This window comes from Oncorhynchus tshawytscha, linkage group LG12 (genome assembly GCF_018296145.1).
Source record: "Oncorhynchus tshawytscha isolate Ot180627B linkage group LG12, Otsh_v2.0, whole genome shotgun sequence".
Lineage (NCBI taxonomy): Eukaryota > Metazoa > Chordata > Actinopteri > Salmoniformes > Salmonidae > Oncorhynchus > Oncorhynchus tshawytscha.
In genome coordinates, this window is record NC_056440.1 from 8658784 (window position 1) to 8680403 (window position 21620).

General features: G+C 41.5%; 1 protein-coding gene across 2 annotated transcripts; it reads right to left on the minus strand.

The window, feature by feature from the left end:
- Positions 1-1139: 1139 nt before the first annotated feature.
- dhfr (dihydrofolate reductase) lies at positions 1140-17543 on the minus strand. Of its 2 annotated transcripts, XM_024416210.2 has the most exons (7): positions 17302-17543; positions 16819-16868; positions 10769-10874; positions 8266-8392; positions 5783-5898; positions 2323-2442; positions 1140-1289 (listed from the first exon to the last, which is right to left on the minus strand). In XM_024416210.2, exons 1-6 carry the CDS (start codon positions 17391-17393, stop codon positions 2361-2363), a joined length of 573 nt encoding a protein of 190 aa, XP_024271978.1. In that variant the 5' UTR covers positions 17394-17543; the 3' UTR covers positions 1140-1289; positions 2323-2360. The 2 variants fall into 2 exon arrangements, with proteins under 2 accessions (XP_024271978.1, XP_024271977.1); XM_024416209.2 differs by lacking the exon at positions 1140-1289 and having other exon boundaries at positions 2258-2442.
- Between the last annotated feature and the right edge of the window lie 4077 nt (positions 17544-21620).

Sequence of the window (21620 nt, forward strand, 5' to 3'; positions counted from 1 at the left end):
AGAGAGACAGAGAGACAGAGTGTGTATGTGTGTATTAGAGAGACAGAGAGACAGAGTGTGTATGTGTGTATTAGAGAGAGAGACGGAGAGACAGAGTGTGTATGTGTGTATTAGAGAGAGAGACGGAGAGACAGAGTGTGTATGTGTGTATTAGCGAGAGAGAGACTGGAGAGACAGAGTGTGTATGTGTGTATTAGAGACTGAGAGGAGAGCAGAGAGACAGAGGACTGTGGTCTCTGTGTGTATTAGAGAGACAGAGTGTGTATGTGTGTATTAGAGAGAGAGACGGAGAGACAGATTGTGTATGTGTGTATTAGAGAGACTCAGAGACGGAGAGACAGAGTGTGTATGTGTGTATTAGAGAGAGAGACGGAGAGACAGAGTGTGTATGTGTGTATTAGAGAGAGACGGAGAGACAGAGTGTGTATGTGTGTATTAGAGAGAGAGAGACGGAGAGACAGAGTGTGTATGTGTGTATTAGAGAGAGACGGAGAGACAGAGTGTGTATGTGTGTATTAGAGAGAGAGAGACGGAGAGACAGAGTGTGTATGTGTGTATTAGAGAGAGAGACGGAGAGACAGAGTGTGTATGTGTGTATTAGAGAGAGAGACAGAGAGACAGAGTGTGTATGTGTGTATTAGAGAGGGAGACAGAGACAGAGTGTGTATGTGTGTATTAGAGAGAGACAGTGTGTATTAGAGAGAGAGACGGAGAGACAGTGTGTATGTGTGTATTAGAGAGAGAGACAGTGTGTGTGTGTATTAGAGAGAGAGACAGAGTGTGTATGTGTGTATTAGAGAGAGAGACAGAGTGTGTATGTGTGTATTAGAGAGAGAGACGGAGAGACAGAGTGTGTATGTGTGTATTAGAGAGAGAGAGACGGAGAGACAGAGTGTGTATGTGTATGTGTGTATTAGAGAGAGAGACAGTGTGTATGTGTGTATTAGAGAGAGAGACAGAGAGACAGAGTGTGTATGTGTGTATTAGAGAGAGAGACAGAGTGTGTATGTGTGTATTAGAGAGAGAGACAGAGAGACAGTGTGTGTGTGTATTAGAGAGAGAGACAGAGTGTGTATGTGTGTATTAGAGAGAGAGACGGAGAGACAGTGTGTATGTCCCCCTGGCATTATGCCATAACTGTTGAATACTCCAGGTGTTAACTGTCCAAGTCTCCATTGATCTGTGTGACGACTCGACAGCCAGACAGCGTCAGGTCCTGGTCACTCAAGGCTGAGGTAATAAAGACGGCCTTTTGAGCAACTCAACACCCTGTCAGCACTGTGCGCAGCCTGTGAAGACAGAAATATGACTGTTGATAGCACGTCCTTCACGGCCAGGACTAACTACTCACCAAGAGTCATACAGAAGTAGTTTACTCAGGGTCAAAGAAAGAGGTGGACCTAGGTCAGATTAGTCTCAAGTGTGTGTGTTAAAATATCACATTTATCAAAAAAGGCTAGCACATAAAAAAACGGGATTCAGTTGTGTAAATTCATCTCATTATTTACAGATTTCGATCCGCCTTCAAGTCAGCTTTTGTCTCCTCCAGAAACAGGTGCTCACTCACCGTGTGTTTGTGTGATAATACGAGTGAGTGTCTCTCATCAGAAATGCTAATGTCGGTTCTCTTCAACATTTTCCAGACTCTCTCGTGTGCATGGCAGTGCACCGCAGGCTGAGGGGCACATGGCTCTGATCTCTGTATAATGACTCTCCTTTAAGTGCCAATCAAGGTGTGTGTTCTGTGTGTGTGTGTTATGTGTATGAATTATGTGTGGAGTGTGTGTCCTATTGTGTGTTCTGGAGCGTTACAGCCAGGGCAGTGGGGCCTAATTGAGCAGGGTTAACATGATTAAAGCCACAGTGTGTGTGTGTGTGTGATGGAAAGGTGTACTCCTCTGCTGTGATGGGCCACTCCAGACACCTGGTGAGTTAATTAGCTTTCTAGTGAAAACCTTCTGCATATTCATGTCATGTCTCATTTGGAATGAGCAGTCATGTCTCAAGCTGCATCCCAAACAGCACTCTATTCCCTACGTAGTGCACACTTCGACCAGGGCCCATTGACGCAGTCAAGAGTGGAACAATCTACCTTAGAAACCACTGTTTTTACGTGTTTGTGCGAGAAATCTGTATCAAATGTTTCAAAAAATATATATATCCAAAAACATAAAAATAACCAAAACAGAAAGGAATAGGAGAAAGAGAAAACACAAAACAACCAGGTTTCCTCTCGATGAAAATATCACAATTGTAATGGAATTAAACACATTTTATTAATTAAATTTGAGTGACAACAGTGAGCAGCGAAAAAATATTTACATGACAACACAGGATGTTTTCCTGGTTGTGTTTATAGCTCATTGGTCGATGCTTTCGTAGACTTCAAATCTGTACTGTAGCCCAGCCTCCTCCTGTAGGTCTTGTGGGACTCCTGGGAACCTGAGGAGAGACCGAGAGAGACACAACCACTCAAATCTATCCTCAATGCTCCACTCAACCACACAACAACAAGGACCATGAATTTGGCTCTTCACTGAAACCAGGCTGGCCATTTTCAATTCTTTAGGGCCATCGTAAACTTGGTCAATATGGTACTTTACACCATATAACGACACTATCTTGTGGGTTTGTCTCCGTTAAATTTGTCTTAGATAACATTCACGAGAAGAGAGTTGACCCCACGAAGACAAAAACATTTATCATTGAGTTGAGATATGGTTTAATCTGACCCCCATGGTTTAATCTGACCCCCATGGTTTAATCTGACCCCCATGGTTTAATCTGACCCCCATGGTTTAATCTGATCTCCCCATGGTTTAATCTGACCTCCCCATGGTTTAATCTGACCCCCATGGTTTAATCTGACCCCCATGGTTTAATCTGATCTCCCCATGGTTTAATCTGATCTCCCCATGGTTTAATCTGACCCCCATGGTTTAATCTGATCGCCATGGTTTAATCTGACCCCATGGTTTAATCGGACCCCCATGGTTTAATTTGATCGCCATGGTTTAATCTGACCCCACGGTTTAATCTGACCCCCATGGTTTAATCTGACCACCATGGTTTAATCTGACCCCCATGGTTTAATCTGACCCCCACGGTTTAATCTGACCCCCACGGTTTAATCTGACCCCCACGGTTTAATCTGATCTCCATGGTTTAATCTGACCCCGCGGTTTAATCTGACCCCCACGGTTTAATCTGATCTCCCCATGGTTTAATCTGACCTCCATGGTTTAATCTGACCCCCATGGTTTAATCTGACCCCCATGGTTTAATCTGACCCCCATGGTTTAATCTGATCTCCCCATGGTTTAATCTGATCTCCCCATGGTTTAATCTGACCCCCAAGGTTTAATCTGACCTCCACGGTTTAATCTGACCCCCACGGTTTAATATGACCCCCACGGTTTAATCTGATCCCCATGGTTTAATCTGTTTCGTCTGTTATAAAAACCTCAGAACGTGACTTGAAATGGGCCTATTCACTGCAGATGTACCTTAGCATACCCCCCCCTCCTTTTAACAAAAGATCTTGCATTTTTAAAAAGATTTTAAAAGACCTTTTTAACTGTGTTTTTACTTAAGGTTTTGTGGACTCGACACTAATTGATGTGCTCTCTGACACCTGGAGCTGCATGGCAAATGGTCTGGGAACAAAGAACCAAGAGCTACGGACCAGTGTGTCATTCCCCATCTGAATGGCCAACATGTACTGTCCCTCTCTGTTACAGTAAATCAAATCTAATGTTATTGGTCACATACACACGGTTAGCAGATGTTAATGCGAGTGTAGCGAAATGCTTGTGCTTCTAGTTCCGACAGTGCTATTAATATCTAAACAAGTAATCTGACAAATTCACAACAACTACCGTATACACACAAGTGTGAAGGAATGAATAAGAATATGTACATATAAATATATGGATGAGCGATGGCCGTGTGGCATAGGCAAGATGCAGTAGATGGTATAGAGTACAGTATATACATATGAGATGAGTAATGTAGGGTACGTAAACAAGATGCAGTAGATGGTATAGAGTACAGTATATACATATGAGATGAGTAATGTAGGGTACGTAAACAAGATGCAGTAGATGGTATAGAGTACAGTATATACATATGAGATGAGTAATGTAGGGTACGTAAACAAGATGCAGTAGATGGTATAGAGTACAGTATATACATATGAGATGAGTAATGTAGGGTACGTAAACAAGATGCAGTAGATGGTATAGAGTACAGTATATACATATGAGATGAGTAATGTAGGGTACGTAAACAAGATGCAGTAGATGGTATAGAGTACAGTATATACATATGAGATGAGTAATGTAGGGTACGTAAACAAGATGCAGTAGATGGTATAGAGTACAGTATATACATATGAGATGAGTAATGTAGGGTACGTAAACAAGATGCAGTAGATGGTATAGAGTACAGTATATACATATGAGATGAGTAATGTAGGGTATGTAAACAAGATGCAGTAGATGGTATAGAGTACAGTATATACATATGAGATGAGTAATGTAGGGTACGTAAACAAGATGCAGTAGATGGTATAGAGTACAGTATATACATATGAGATGAGTAATGTAGGGTACGTAAACAAGATGCAGTAGATGGTATAGAGTACAGTATATACATATGAGATGAGTAATGTAGGGTACGTAAACAAGATGCAGTAGATGGTATAGAGTACAGTATATACATATGAGATGAGTAATGTAGGGTACGTAAACAAGATGCAGTAGATGGTTTAACAGTCTGATGGCCTTGAGATAGAAGCTGTTTTTCAGTCTCTCTGTGTTAGTGATGGCTGTTTAACTGTCTGATGGCCTTGAGATAGAAGCTGTTTTTCAGTCTCCCGGTCCCTGCTTTGATGCACCTGTACTGACCTCGCCTTCTGGATGATAGAGGGGTGAACAGGCAGTGGCTCAGGTAGTTTTTGTCCTTGATGATCTTTTTGACCAGAGAATCTTGTTTTTCATGGTCAGAGTCCTTCAGAGGCCTTTTGGTAAATTCCAAGTGGGCTGTCATGTGCTTTTTACTGAGGAGTAGCTTCCGTCTACCATAAAGGCCTGATTGGTGGAGTGCTCCAGAGATGGTTGTCCTTCTGGAAGGAAGGTTCTTGTTCACCTCCCTGACCAACGCTCTTCTCCCCCAATTGCTCAGTTTGGCTGGGCGGCCAGCTTTAGGAAGAGAATTTGTGGTTCTAAACTTCTTCAAATTAACAATGGAGGCCACTGTGTTCTTGGGGACCTTCAATGCTGCAGAAATGTTTTGGTACCCTTCCCCAGATCTGTGCCTCGACACAATCCTGTCCCGGAGATCTACGGACAATTCCTTCGACCTCATGGCTTGGTTTTTGCTCTGACATGCACTGTCAACTGTGGGACCTTATATAGACAGGTGTGCCTTTCCAAATCATGTCCCAGTCAACTGAATTCACCACAGGTGGACTCCAAACAACTTGTAGAAACATCTCAAAGATTGATCAATGGAAACAGGACGCTCAATTTAGAGTTTCATAGCAAAGGGTTGGAATATTTATGTAAATAAGTTATTTTTTATGTTGTATTCATTTGCAAACATTTCTAAAAAACAGTTTTCGCTTTGTCATTATGAGGTATTGTGTGTAGATTGAAGATTTTTAATTGAATCTATTTTAGAATAAGGCTGTAACGTAACAAAATGTGGAAAGGGGAAGGGGTCTGAATACTTTCTGAATGCCCTGTATGTCTGTATACATGCATGAATGAGCGATACTCACTCTGGCAGTAGGCGGTATTTGTCTTGGTTGATTTCAGGCAGGAAGGTGTCACTCTTAAACTGCTGCAGGATCCGTGTCACAAACAACCTCCTGGTCCCATGACTCTCCATCATCTCCTGGGGAACCAGACAACAAATAAAATAACAACAAATATATACACTGAATGTATAAGTTTGGGATTTTAAGACCCGAGACCCACATTTTGTCAATCATTTCAGAGTAGGAGTACTGATCTAAGATCAGTTTGCCCTTTAGAACATAATGAATCAGATTATTAACTTCTTATGGCTGCAGGGGCAGTATTGAGTAGCTTGGATAAGATGTCCTGAGTAAACAGCCTGCTCCTCAGTCCCAGTTGCTAATATATGCATATTATTAGTACATTTGGATAGAAAACACTGAAGTTTCTAAAACTGCTTGAATGTCTGTGAGTATAACAGAACTCATATGGCAGGCAAAAACCTGAAAAGAAAATCCAAACAGGAAGTGGGAAATCTGAGGTTTGTAGTTTTTGAACTCAGCCCTATCGAATAAACAGAGGGATAGGGTTCAAGTTGCACTTCCTAGGGCTTCCACTAGATGTCAACCGTCTTTAGAAACTTGAATGAGGCTTCTACTGTGATGTGGGACCGGATGAGAGCTCTTTGAGTCCGTGGTCTGGCAGAGAGCCTGGTCCTGGTCATGCGCATTTCACATGATAGCGACCTGCGTTCCATGGCTTTTCTACAGACAATGGAATTCTCCGGTTGGAACGTTATTGAAGATTTATGATAAAAACATCCTAAAGATTGATTCTATACTTAGTTTGAAATGTTTCTACGACCTGTAATATAACTTTTAAAACTTTTCTTCCGACGTTCGGCTGGACCTGCACGAGCGTTTGGATTTGTGTACTAAACGCCCTAACAAAAGTAGCTACTTGGACATAAATAATGGACATTAGCGAACAAAATCAAACATTTATTGTGGAACTAGGATTCCTGGGAGTGCATTCTGATGAAGATCATCAAAGGGAATATTTATAATGTTATTTCTGATTTCTGTTGACTCCAACATGGTGGATATATATATTTCCACCATGTGGATATATGTAGCGCCATTCTCAGATGCATGGATTGCTTTTTCTGTAAGGTTTTTTTGAAATATGACACAGCGGTTGCATTAAGGAGAGATATATCTATAATTCCATGTGTAACACTTGTATTTTCATCAACATTTATGAAGAGTATTTCTGTCAAATTGATGTGGCTTTGCAAAATCACTGGATATTTTTGGAACTACTGAACGTAATGCGCCAATGTAAACTCAGATTAAAAAAAATATAAATATGAACTTTATCAAACAAAACATACATGTATTGTGTAACATGAAGTCCTATGAGTGTCATCTGATGAAGATCATCAAAGGTTAGTGATTACTTTTATCTCTATTTGTGCTTTTTGTGACTCCTATCTTTGGCTTGGTGGTGACCTAACATAATCGTTTGTGGTGCTTTCGCTGTAAAGCCTATTTGAAATCGGACACTGTGGTGGGATTAACAACAAGATTACCTTTAAAACAGAATAAGATACATGTATGTTTGAGGAATTTTAATTATGAGATTTTTTTATTAGGCGCCCTGCACTTTCACTGGCTGTTGTCATGTTGATCCCATTAACGGGATTGCAGCCCTAAGACGTTTTAAGGAGGGGGGAGACCTGATCTAAGATCAGTTTGCCCTTTAGAACATAATGAATCAGATTATTAAGGAGGGGGAAGACCTGATCTAAGATCAGCACTCCAACTCTTGACAAATAGACCCAAGACGTTATTTTCTACTAATATGCCCCATTGTAGATCGACCCAGACAGTCTGTGTGTGTGTTCATAACAAGGTTGTGGTTAAATGGAAAATAGTCAAGGTCTTAAAAGTCCCAAATTGAACCTTTAAAGAGTTAACCCTTTAGATTGAGATATGAGGTGGAGAGTGTGTGTGTGTGGAGAAGTGAAGAGAGTTTGAGAGCGTGTGCTGTATTGTCAAAAGCATCCTTGAGCGATGAGGTCTCCATGACAACCTACCGACTGCCGAGGGAAAGAAAGGTATGAGGGACGCTCTGTGTGTGTGTGTATGGAGATTGAAACTTTTCTACTTTCAATTTATTTCAGATTAGCGGACAAATAGCATAATTGAAAAGTCTCTCAGTGTTTTTAACAGCGGAGAATGCAGTTGAGACCTTGGGGAATGCACCAAGGTCGTCAATGATGTCTGTTTCTGAGGTAAAATAGGTTTAGAGCAGTAATGAAGTTTCCACTCTAGTAAACAGTTTCAAAAACACCCACTCACTCAAAACCCATTTCTCTACAAGTCTGTCTTTATGACCACGTCCCTCTACACAAATTCCCATCTGGCCATGTCTCAGAGACTGTTGACGCATTCCAAATGGATCCTATCCAATCCAATCCTCCACATGAAGGACCAATGGCCAAGGCCTGCGTATTTCTTACCTCGTACAGAGAGCTGCCACCGATCACCCAGACCTGGTCGACCCGTTCTGCCATCTCAGCCGTGTCCAGCAGGCGGAGTGCTGAGCAGAAGTCTGACGCCAGCTGGTGAGCCCCGGCTGGAGGCTCTCTGACATTCACACAACACGGTAGTAATGTTAGGACAACACGGTAGTAATGTTAGGACAACACGGTAGTAATGTTAGGACAACACGGTAGTAATGTTAGGACAACACAGTTAGGACAACACGGTAGTAATGGTAGGACAACACGGTAGTAATGTTAGGACAACACGGTAGTAATGTTAGGACAACACGGTAGTAATGTTAGGACAACACGGTAGTAATGTTAGGACAACACAGTTAGGACAACAGTAGTAATGTTAGGGCAACAGTTAGGACAACACAGTAGTAATGTTAGGGCAACACAGTTAGGACAACACAGTAGTAATGTTAGGACAACATGGTAGTAATGTTAGGACAACACGGTAGTAATGTTAGGACAACACAGTTAGGACAACACAGTAGTAATGTTAGGACAACACAGTTAGGACAACACGGTAGTAATGTTAGGACAACACAGTTAGGACAACACGGTAGTAATGTTAGGACAACACAGTTAGGACAACACAGTAGTAATGTTAGGACAACACAGTTAGGACAACACGGTAGTAATGTTAGGACAACACAGTTAGGACAACACGGCAGTAATGTTAGGACAACACAGTTAGGACAACACGGTAGTAATGTTAGGACAACAGTTAGGACAACACGGTAGTAATGTTAGGACAACACAGTTAGGACAACATGGTAGTAATGTTAGGACAACACAGTTAGGACAACATGGTAGTAATGTTAGGACAACATGGTAGTAAAGGTAGGACAACACGGTAGTAATGTTAGGACAACACGGTAGTAATGGTAGGACAACACGGTAGTAATGTTAGGACAACACGGTAGTAATGTTAGGACAACACGGTAGTAATGTTAGGACAACACGGTAGTAATGTTAGGACAACACGGTAGTAATGTTAGGACAACACGGTAGTAATGTTAGGACAACACGGTAGTAATGTTAGGACAACACAGTTAGGACAACACAGTTAGGACAACACGGTAGTAATGTTAGGACAACACAGTTAGGACAACACAGTTAGGACAACACGGTAGTAATGTTAGGACAACACAGTTAGGACAACACAGTAGTAATGTTAGGACAACACAGTTAGGACAACACGGTAGTAATGTTAGGACAACACAGTTAGGACAACACGGTAGTAATGTTAGGACAACACAGTTAGGACAACACGGCAGTAATGTTAGGACAACACAGTTAGGACAACACGGTAGTAATGTTAGGACAACAGTTAGGACAACACGGTAGTAATGTTAGGACAACACAGTTAGGACAACATGGTAGTAATGTTAGGACAACACAGTTAGGACAACATGGTAGTAATGTTAGGACAACATGGTAGTAAAGGTAGGACAACACGGTAGTAATGTTAGGACAACACGGTAGTAATTTTAGGACAACACAGTTAGGACAACACGGTAGTAATGTTAGGACAACAGTTAGGACAACACGGTAGTAATGTTAGGACAACACAGTAGTAATGTTAGGACAACACAGTAGTAATGTTAGGACAACACAGTAGTAATGTTAGGACAACACGGTAGTAATGTTAGGACAACACGGTAGTAATGTTAGGACAACACGGTAGTAATGTTAGGGCAACACGGTAGTAATGTTAGGACAACACAGTAGTAATGTTAGGACAACACGGTAGTAATGTTAGGACAACACGGTAGTAATGTTAGGACAACACGGTAGTAATGTTAGGACAACACAGTAGTAATGTTAGGACAACACAGTAGTAATTTTAGGACAACACAGTTAGGACAACACAGTAGTAATGTTAGGACAACACAGTAGTAATGTTAGGACAACAGTTAGGACAACACGGTAGTAATGTTAGGGCAACACGGTAGTAATGTTAGGGCAACACGGTAGTAATGTTAGGGCAACATGGTAGTAATGTTAGGACAACATGGTAGTAATGTTAGGACAACATGGTAGTAATGTTAGGACAACACGGTAGTAATGTTAGGACAACACAGTAGTAATGTTAGGACAACACAGTAGTAATGTTAGGACAACACAGTAGTAATTTTAGGACAACACAGTTAGGACAACACGGTAGTAATGTTAGGACAACACGGTAGTAATGTTAGGTCAACACGGTAGTAATGTTAGGACAACACAGTAGTAATGTTAGGACAACATGGTAGTAATGTTAGGACAACACGGTAGTAACAATGTGTTTTTGTTCATAGTATTTAATGACTTCAGTATTACATTGTCCCTTATGACACAGAGGAAGAGAACCTTCCCTATATTATCCTCATTTCTCTTGCAGGTACAGATAACACAGGATGATGAACATTGTATAGAAATGAGTAGCTGGTCAGTGGCTGTCATTACACATGTCCTCCATGCCTCTTACTTAAGTTCTCTGCTGAGAACGATGTTGATCCTGTTCTTGAGTGGCCGGTTCCGCTCTGGAATGGAGAACCATGTCTTCCGCCCCATGATGACAGCATTCTGTTTACCTAACCAATCACAGACATAGATGACAACATTTTGTTTACCTAACCAATCCCAGACAGATATGACAACATTCTGTTTATTTTACCAATCCCAGACAGAGATGTCAACATTCTGTTTATATAACCAATCCCAGACAGACATGTGTTTCCCCTGGTCAAGAATAGCTCAGGGTCCTACACAGCCCTGAGACATGGCTGAGGCCTGCTATGGTGTCTATGGAGGCCATGTCTCAGGGTCCTACAACAGCCCTGAGACATGGCTGAGGCCTGCTATGATGTCTATGGAGGCCATGTCTCAGGGTCCTACAACAGCCCTGAGACATGGCTGAGGCCTGCTATGGTGTCTATGGGGGCCATGTCTCAGGGCTGGGCCAGACCTACAGTCAAGCACAGGACTGTTTGATTCCAGAACTGAAGGGCCAAAATACTTCTTGTTTTCATCCTCTCATTCTAATCTAGGACTGTTTCAGACCTGGGGCACTTGGTGGGAGCAATTAACTACCAGGTAGAAAGAAAAACCAGAAGTGTTTTGGCACCTCCAGGACTGGAATATAGTGAGGAAAGAAATCAAGAAATCGACAGGAGAATGACATTTGATGATGACAGGACATGTGATACAGGTGCTCAGCTCATGTGATGAGTGAGATGTTATATCAAGTTTGCAGATGACACTAGCGGTAGGCTTGATTACCAACAACGAGGGAGGAGGTCCATCGGAGTGTGGTGTCAGGAAAATAACATCTCACTCAACATCAACTAATTAAAGGAGATGATCGTGGACTTCAGGAAACAGCAGAGGGAGCACCCCCCCTATCCACATCGACGGGACAGTAGTGGAGAAGGTGGAAAGTTTTAAGTTCCTCGGCGTACACATCACGGACAAACTGAATTGGTCCACCCACACAGACAGCGTCGTGAAGAAGGCACAGCAGCGCCTCTTCAACTTCAGGAGGCTGAAGAAATTAGGCTTGTCGCCAAAAACACTCACAAACTTTTACAGATGCACAATCGAGAGCATCCTGTCGGGCTGTATCACCGCCTGGTACGGCAACTGCTCCGCCCACAACCGTAAGGCTCTCCAGAGGGTAGTGAGGTCTGCACAACGCATCACCGGGGGCAAACTACCTGCCCTCCGGGACACCTACACCACCCGATGTCACAGGAAGGTCAAAAAGATCATCAAGGACAACAACCACCCGAGCCACTGCCTGTTCACCCCGCTGTCATCCAGAAGGCGAGGTCAGTACAGGTGCATCAAAGCTGGGACCGAGAGACTGAAAAACAGCTTCTATCTCAAGGCCATCAGACTGTTAAACAGCCATCACTAACATTGAGTGGCTGCTGCCAACATACTGACTCATCCTTAGCCACTTTAATAATTAATAATGGGATGTAATACATGTATCACTAGCCACTTTATATAATGTTTACATACCCTACATTACTCATCTCATATGTATATACTGTACTCTATACCATCTACTGCATCTTGTTTACGTACCCTACATTACTCATCTCATATGTATATACTGTACTCTATACCATCTACTGCATCTTGTTTACATACCCTACATTACTCATCTCATATGTATATACTGTACTCTATACCATCTACTGCATCTTGTTTACGTACCCTACATTACTCATCTCATATGTATATACTGTACTCTATACCATCTACTGCATCTTGTTTACATACCCTACATTACTCATCTCATATGTATATACTGTACTCTATACCATCTACTGCATCTTGTTTACGTACCCTACATTACTCATCTCATATGTATATACTGTACTCTATACCATCTACTGCATCTTGTTTACGTACCCTACATTACTCATCTCATATGTATATACTGTACTCTATACCATCTACTGCATCTTGTTTACGTACCCTACATTACTCATCTCATATGTATATACTGTACTCTATACCATCTACTGCATCTTGTTTACGTACCCTACATTACTCATCTCATATGTATATACTGTACTCTATACCATCTACTGCATCTTGTTTACGTACCCTACATTACTCATCTCATATGTATATACTGTACTCTATACCATCTACTGCATCTTGTTTACATACCCTACATTACTCATCTCATATGTATATACTGTACTCTATACCATCTACTGCATCTTGTTTACATACCCTACATTACTCATCTCATATGTATATACTGTACTCTATACCATCTACTGCATCTTGTTTACGTACCCTACATTACTCATCTCATATGTATATACTGTACTCTATACCATCTACTGCATCTTGTTTACATACCCTACATTACTCATCTCATATGTATATACTGTACTCTATACCATCTACTGCATCTTGTTTACATACCCTACATTACTCATCTCATATGTATATACTGTACTCTATACCATCTACTGCATCTTGTTTACGTACCCTACATTACTCATCTCATATGTATATACTGTACTCTATACCATCTACTGCATCTTGTTTACATACCCTACATTACTCATCTCATATGTATATACTGTACTCTATACCATCTACTGCATCTTGTTTACGTACCCTACATTACTCATCTCATATGTATATACTGTACTCTATACCATCTACTGCATCTTGTTTACATACCCTACATTACTCATCTCATATGTATATACTGTACTCTATACCATCTACTGCATCTTGTTTACGTACCCTACATTACTCATCTCATATGTATATACTGTACTCTATACCATCTACTGCATCTTGTTTACATACCCTACATTACTCATCTCATATGTATATACTGTACTCTATACCATCTACTGCATCTTGTTTACGTACCCTACATTACTCATCTCATATGTATATACTGTACTCTATACCATCTACTGCATCTTGTTTACATACCCTACATTACTCATCTCATATGTATATACTGTACTCTTTACCATCTACTGCATCTTGTTTACGTACCCTACATTACTCATCTCATATGTATATACTGTACTCTATACCATCTACTGCATCTTGTTTACGTACCCTACATTACTCATCTCATATGTATATACTGTACTCTATACCATCTACTGCATCTTGTTTACGTACCCTACATTACTCATCTCATATGTATATACTGTACTCTATACCATCTACTGCATCTTGTTTACGTACCCTACATTACTCATCTCATATGTATATACTGTACTCTATACCATCTACTGCATCTTGTTTACGTACCCTACATTACTCATCTCATATGTATATACTGTACTCTATACCATCTACTGCATCTTGTTTACGTACCCTACATTACTCATCTCATATGTATATACTGTACTCTATACCATCTACTGCATCTTGTTTACGTACCCTACATTACTCATCTCATATGTATATACTGTACTCTATACCATCTACTGCATCTTGTTTACGTACCCTACATTACTCATCTCATATGTATATACTGTACTCTATACCATCTACTGCATCTTGCCTATGCCGTTCTGTACCATCACTCATCCATATATTAATATGTACATATTCTTATTCATTCCTTTACACTTGTGTGTATAAGGTAGTTGTTGTGAAATTGTTAGATTACTTATTATATATTACTGCACGGTTGGAACTAGAAGCACAAGCATTTCGCTACACTCGCATTAACATCTGCTAACCATGTGTATGTGACCAATAACATCTGCTAACCGTGTGTATGTGACCAATAACATCTGCTAACCGTGTGTATGTGACCAATAACATCTGCTAACCGTGTGTATGTGACCAATAACATCTGCTAACCGTGTGTATGTGACCAATAACATCTGCTAACCGTGTGTATGTGACCAATAACATCTGCTAACCGTGTGTATGTGACCAATAACATCTGCTAACCGTGTGTATGTGACCAATAACATCTGCTAACCGTGTGTATGTGACCAATAACATCTGCTAACCGTATGTATGTGACCAATAACATCTGCTAACCATGTGTATGTGACCAATGACATCTGCTAACCATGTGTATGTGACCAATGACATCTGCTAACCATGTGTATGTGACCAATAACATCTGCTAACCATGTGTATGTGACCAATAACATCTGCTAACCATGTGTATGTGACCAATGACATCTGCTAACCATGTGTATGTGATCAATAACATCTGCTAACCATGTGTATGTGATCAATAACATCTGCTAACCATGTGTATGCGATCAATAACATCTGCTAACCATGTGTATGCGACCAATGACATCTGCTAACCATGTGTATGCGACCAATAACATCTGCTAACCATGTGTATGTGACCAATGACATCTGCTAACCATGTGTATGTGACCAATAACATCTGCTAACCGTGTGTATGTGACCATTAACATCTGCTAACCGTGTGTATGTGACCAATAACATCAGCTAACCGTGTGTATGTGACCAATAACATCTGCTAACCATGTGTATGTGACCAATAACGTTAGGTTTATATACGGTAGATGTTCCTGACTTTGGACTCAGTACTGTAAAAGCAGTGAGGGTATGTACCGGTATATTAATTTGGATCATGACAGTGTTTTTACATATTTCTTTCCTAAGGAGCAACTCCACCACTTTTGAACTTAATTTTCATTGTGATGAGCACAATACCAGTGTCTACATATGTGAAAACCTTGCATTTCTAAGTCTTGTAGACAATAAATATAAACGTTTTAAAAAGTTACACCGATTACATCATCAAAAACAATAACATTTTAAAAACAGTGATTTTCAACCGCTGAGATTCACGGTGACGTGGGGAGCTAGAAAATACTCTCCTTTGGGCTAGAAACTTGTTGCTGGTTTTGAAAATCACAATTTTTTAAAAAGACTTTTAATCCTACCCTGTGATTTCACAGAGGCATTTTTTTTAAGGACCTTTCGTCTTGTGTTTTTAACCACCGATCATAGGTGCTGGAGATGATGAATACGAGGTTAAAAAGTGGCGGAATGTCCCTTTAAAATAATATTTGCAGACGATATTTCGTCTCATGATACTTTGCACATGGTGCTATACTGTCACCTAGTGGCCATTAATAATACATTTTAATGTTTTTAATTTATTTATTTATTTAACCTTTATTTAACTAGGCAAGTCAGTTAAGAACAAATTTTTATTTTCAATGAAGGCCTAGGAAAAGAGGGTTAACTGCCTGTTCAGGGGCAGAACGACAGATTTGTACCTTGTCAGCTCGGGGATTTGAACTTGCAACCTTCCGGTTACTAGTCCAACGCTCTAACCACTAGGCTACCCTGCCGCCTCTACACTCTAACCACTAGGCTACCCTGCCGCCTCTACACTCTAACCACTAGGCTACCCTGCCGCCTCTACACTCTAACTACTACTACCCTGCCGCCTCTACACTCTAACCACTAGGCTACCCTGCCGCCTCTACACTCTAACCACTAGGCTACCCTGCCGCCTCTACACTCTAACCACTAGGCTACCCTGCCGCCTCTACACTCTAACCACTAGGCTACCCTGCCGCCTCTACACTCTAACCACTAGGCTACCCTGCCGCCTCTACACTCTAACCACTAGGCTACCCTGCCGCCTCTACACTCTAACCACTAGGCTACCCTGCCGCCCCGTTGACAACTGTCACAGTGTTTACAAGTGAATCAGCCAATGTCTGTATCCGTGTTTGGATTAAGCTCATGTGATTTACACCGCATTGGTAAAAAAAAATATAAGTAATAATATGTAATAACCTGAAACAGCACTTTACCCCCACCGCACATACCCAGCTCTGACTCTACTGATAAAGCTACTTTATTGACGAAAAAGTAATTTTTTATACCTATGATATGTGGTAGTCCCACATAGCTACGGTATCTGAAGATGAATGCACTAACTGGAAGTCACTCTGGACAAGACCATCTGCTAAAATAAATAACATGTCGTCAAATGTGAAATGTTTGGAAACTGACTGTTACCTTCCACCGAAGACGTCATTGTCATCTTCTGGAAATACTTAAATTCATTACTGTAAAAGAAGTCAACGTCATTATTGTTTGTGAGACAAAGGGAGAAAAACAACAGTCCAGCAAGAATGTAGGAAAAAAAAAACTGTGAAGTCAATTGTATGGGTTTAACTACAGAAATTATGAATTTAAGTTATATGCCATGATGTTGTTAATTAATAACTTAAGTATTGTGCAAAACCCTGGACTTTGGATCCCCGACGTTGTCACTCATTGCATCATCTGCAGCTGACTGTTCTGATTTCTTGCCAGATTTCTGTACCACACATCAATCGACCAATATTTGCCATTTCAACACTGTTGTTAGCTTTCCATTCGTTGCCAGCTAGTTGAAACAGATATGATGTGTATATAGGCTATTGTTGTAGATGGCTGTTGAAACTAAATGAATGAATGAGGCTAACGATGTTAGCCTAGCTAGCTAACGTTACTTACTTGAGTCTCTTCGGGTGCCAAGGTAGATTCCCGTTATTTCCAATCCCCATATCAGGACAAACAGCCACAATGCAGTTCAGCACACGAGACATTTTCACTTGACGAAAAAGTGCAATGATGAACAATGATTTTTAGCTCAACCAAAATGAAGATATTCAGTACCTACTAGGCAACAAACTGTGGACTACTGTACAGTTCCCGCCAACAGAGATACATATTTAACCGGATATGATAACGTATTGTGTGGCCAAAGATTTGTTATAACTAAACCCAGATAGACCACAGCCTATCGTTTCCAATGTAAACAAATGAGCCATAGTGGGCAGAACCAAGCACGGGTTAGCAAGATCCTATTGGCCTGTTCTAGCAGATATCTGCATATTTCCGTTTGAGAACGCCTCTACTCGATGAAGTGCGCGTGTGCAATAACTAAATTCGCCGTTGCCCTCCTTCTAAACAACGTGATGTTTTACAACTTTGGTAAAGGGTAAAGTATACAACACTTAGTACACTCTGGTCGTAGCAGATTTTTAGTTTTGGGAACAAAAAACTGTATTGAGATCAAATGTTTAATCGATGAGAAAACGTACAGAATGTTGGTCAAAAACCCTCTCCTTCAATCTTCTCCCATTGCTGGCCAGTGGACTTCCTCTCACTACCATTTTTGGTGTTGATTGGAATTGCCAAGCAGATGCGTCACAAATTTGACATCCAGTGAAATATCGGTTTCATTGTTCAATCTGTGGTATGGCCCAACTCTTCTTCGAAGCTGTCCTTTGGAGTACATTTCTCAAATATTAGCCACTGCCCTCTATAGGTAATTTTTGGAACATACTATACTGTATACGTCAATGTGTAGATAACAGGGGGAAATCTAAATACAGTGGAGAGAAGAAATGTTGGGCCTAGAAATGCTGGGCCGAGCAAGGCTACTTTTGTAAGGTAGTTCCCTCTCTCTCTCTCTCTCTCTCTCTCTCTCTCTCTCTCTCTCTCTATGTAAGGGCTTTATTGGCATGGGAAACATATGTATACAATGCCAATGCAAGTGAAGTAGATAATAAACAAAAGTGAAATAAACCATAACAATTGTACCATAACACTGAAAGATAAGATGGGTATGATGGGGTGGGTGGGTTAGGGGCAGGTGAGAGGTGAGGAGAGGGTGAGGGGTGGGTGGGTTAGGGGCAGGTGAGGGGTGGGTGGGTTAGGGACAGGTGAGAGGTGAGGAGAGGGTGAGGGGCAGGTGAGAGATGAGGGGTGGGTGGGTTAGGGGAGAGGTGAGAGGGTGAGGGGTGGGTGTGACAGGAAGTGTGGTGACATTGGCATGGGGGGTCTGTGTAGTCTTTTAAAAGAGTGGGCAGTTTGAGACTGTGAAGAGAGACTGTGGTCTGTCTTCAGAGAAGAGGACCTCACATGATGATGATGATGATTATTATTATTGACATTATCATCATTATTATCAGTAACCACTCCTTCTCCTCCTCCTCTTCCTCCTCCGAATGTGTCCTCTGATCACACATCTGCTTCCCTTCCTGTTTCTCTGTTTCTCTCTCTATATATATATATATCTCTCTGGATATCTCTCTATATATCTCTCTATATATATATCTCTCTATATATATATCTCTCTATATATGTATATCTCTCTATATATGTATATCTCTCTGTATATCTCTCTATATATATATCTCTCTATATATATATCTCTCTATATATGTATATCTCTCTGTATATCTCTCTATATATATATATCTCTCTGGATATCTCTCTATATATATATATATATCTCTATATATATATCTCTCTATATATGTATATCTCTCTGTATATCTCTCTATATATCTCTCTATATATCTCTCTGTATATCTCTCTGTATATCTCTCTATATATATATCTCTCTGTATATCTCTCTGTATATCTCTCTGTATATCCCTACCGGCCAAACCCTCCCTAACCCGGACGACGCTAGGCCAATTGTGCGTCGCCCCCATGGACCTCCCGGTCGCGGCAGAGCCTGGGCGCAAACCCAGGGTCTCTGGTGGCACAGCTGGCGCTGCAGTACAGCGCCCTTAACCACTGCGCCACCCAGGAGGCCAGTGCCTATAGTGACTTTGGGGGAAAGGACACCTGTTGTTGTTGACCTGCTGTTTTCTAGCCTGTATCATAGAATGTGTACGTGTAGGCTACTGGCGTCCTGTCCAGGGGGTGTACGTGTATGCTACTGGCTTCCTGTCCAGGGGGTGTACGTGTAGGCTACTGGCGTCCTGTCCAGGGGGTGTACGTGTATGCTACTGGCGTCCTGTCCAGGGGGTGTACGTGTAGGCTACTGGTGTCCTGTCCAGGGGGTGTACTTGTAGGCTACTGGCGTCCTGTCCAGGAGGTGTACTTGAACGTCAAGCTGCCTCAGTCACATTACAGAGACAGGAAATGGGCTCCTGCCTCTATGGGCTGGTCTGGCTCAGACAAGACTTACTTTTCCAAGGCTTAATTTACTTACTATGAGAGGATATGTGCTTTGGCCTGTGATAACCCCGTAATCACCCTCAATATATTATTGTTGCTTGGCCTCTGTTGTCACCTACCTGTTGGAGGAAAGCCTTTTCTCACAGTCGTACCCTAACCTACCTTTCATTATGTAATGAGACCATCTCTGTTAACCCGGGCTTCATCCCAGCTTCCATTTGGGACACGACAAAGATTTCAGTTCAAATCCCTGTTTGCCACGTAGTATAGGGCGTTGCCGTCTCATAGCCAGCACCGTGGAGACTCATTGGCTGAGACGATGCTTGAGAACTGACCATATGTATGTTGCTATCACCTTTAGAGTGGAGGGGGCTGAAGGGACTGTACAGTATGTTATATTTAAAGGGGTAGAATGTACAACATTCAGAGGCTACAAGGATGAGGTAAAGGACAGCCAATCCATCTTTCTATCTCTTAGGATCCTTGCCCTGCGCCTTGTACACTTAGACCAGGTGGGGTTTGTACCAGGTGGGGTTTGTACCAGGTGGCCTATCCTCCAACACCACGAGGAGACTTTTCCCATGTTAAGTCAAGGGGCTAGCTCTCTCCAGTATCCAGAAGTAGCAGTATCGCTGGATGCAGAGAAAGCTTTTGATAGAATGGAATTGGCCTTATGTGTTTTATACTCTCTCTAAATTGAGCCTGCTATTATGCAGTGGATCAGGGCACTCTATCATGAACCTATTGCTTCACTTGAAACGAATGGCAGACTGTAACATCTGTCACTTTTAGCTTCTCCGTTCTACAAGGCAGGGCTGCCCGGCCTCACCATGTTTGGTCATTTTGCCACTAGACCCCCTTGACTGTTTCACTTGGAGTGGTCATGACTTCAAAACCAGCCTATAGGGTGATGATATCTTACTAACACTGAGTGGTCATGACTTCAAAACCAGCCTATAGGGTGATGATATCTTACTAACACTGAGCGGTCATGACTTCAAAACCAGCCTATAGGGTGATGATATCTTACTAACACTGAGTGGTCATGACTTCAAAACCAGCCTATAGGGTGATGATATCTTAGTAACACTGAGCGGTCATGACTTCAAAACCAGCCTATAGGGTGATGATATCTTACTAACACTGAGTGGTCATGACTTCAAAACCAGCCTATAGGGTGATGATATCTTAGTAACACTGAGCGGTCATGACTTCAAAACCAGCCTATAGGGTGATGATATCTTACTAACACTGAGTGGTCATGACTTCAAAACCAGCCTATAGGGTGATGATATCTTACTAACACTGAGTGGTCATGACTTCAAAACCAGCCTATAGGGTGATGATATCTTACTAACACTGAGTGGTCATGACTTCAAAACCAGCCTATAGGGTGATGATATCTTACTAACACTGAGTGGTCATGACTTCAAAACCAGCCTATAGGGTGATGATATCTTACTAACACTGAGTGGTCATGACTTCAAAACCAGCCTATAGGGCGATGATATCTTACTAACACTGAGTGGTCATGACTTCAAAACCAGCCTATAGGGTGATGATATCTTACTAACACTGAGTGGTCATGACTTCAAAACCAGCCTATAGGGTGATGATATCTTACTAACACTGAGTGGTCATGACTTCAAAACCAGCCTATAGGGTGATGATATCTTAGTAACACTGTCAAATCCCAGCTGTTTGATACCAAGAGTGGCCAATTTTCTGGATATAAAGTGAATTGGACTAAGAGGGAGGCTATTTCTCTGAACCACCACAGCTTTCCATCCCACCTTCGTACTGCTCGCTTCATATGGAGACCACAAGCTATAAATACCCAGGGAGAGATATCAGGT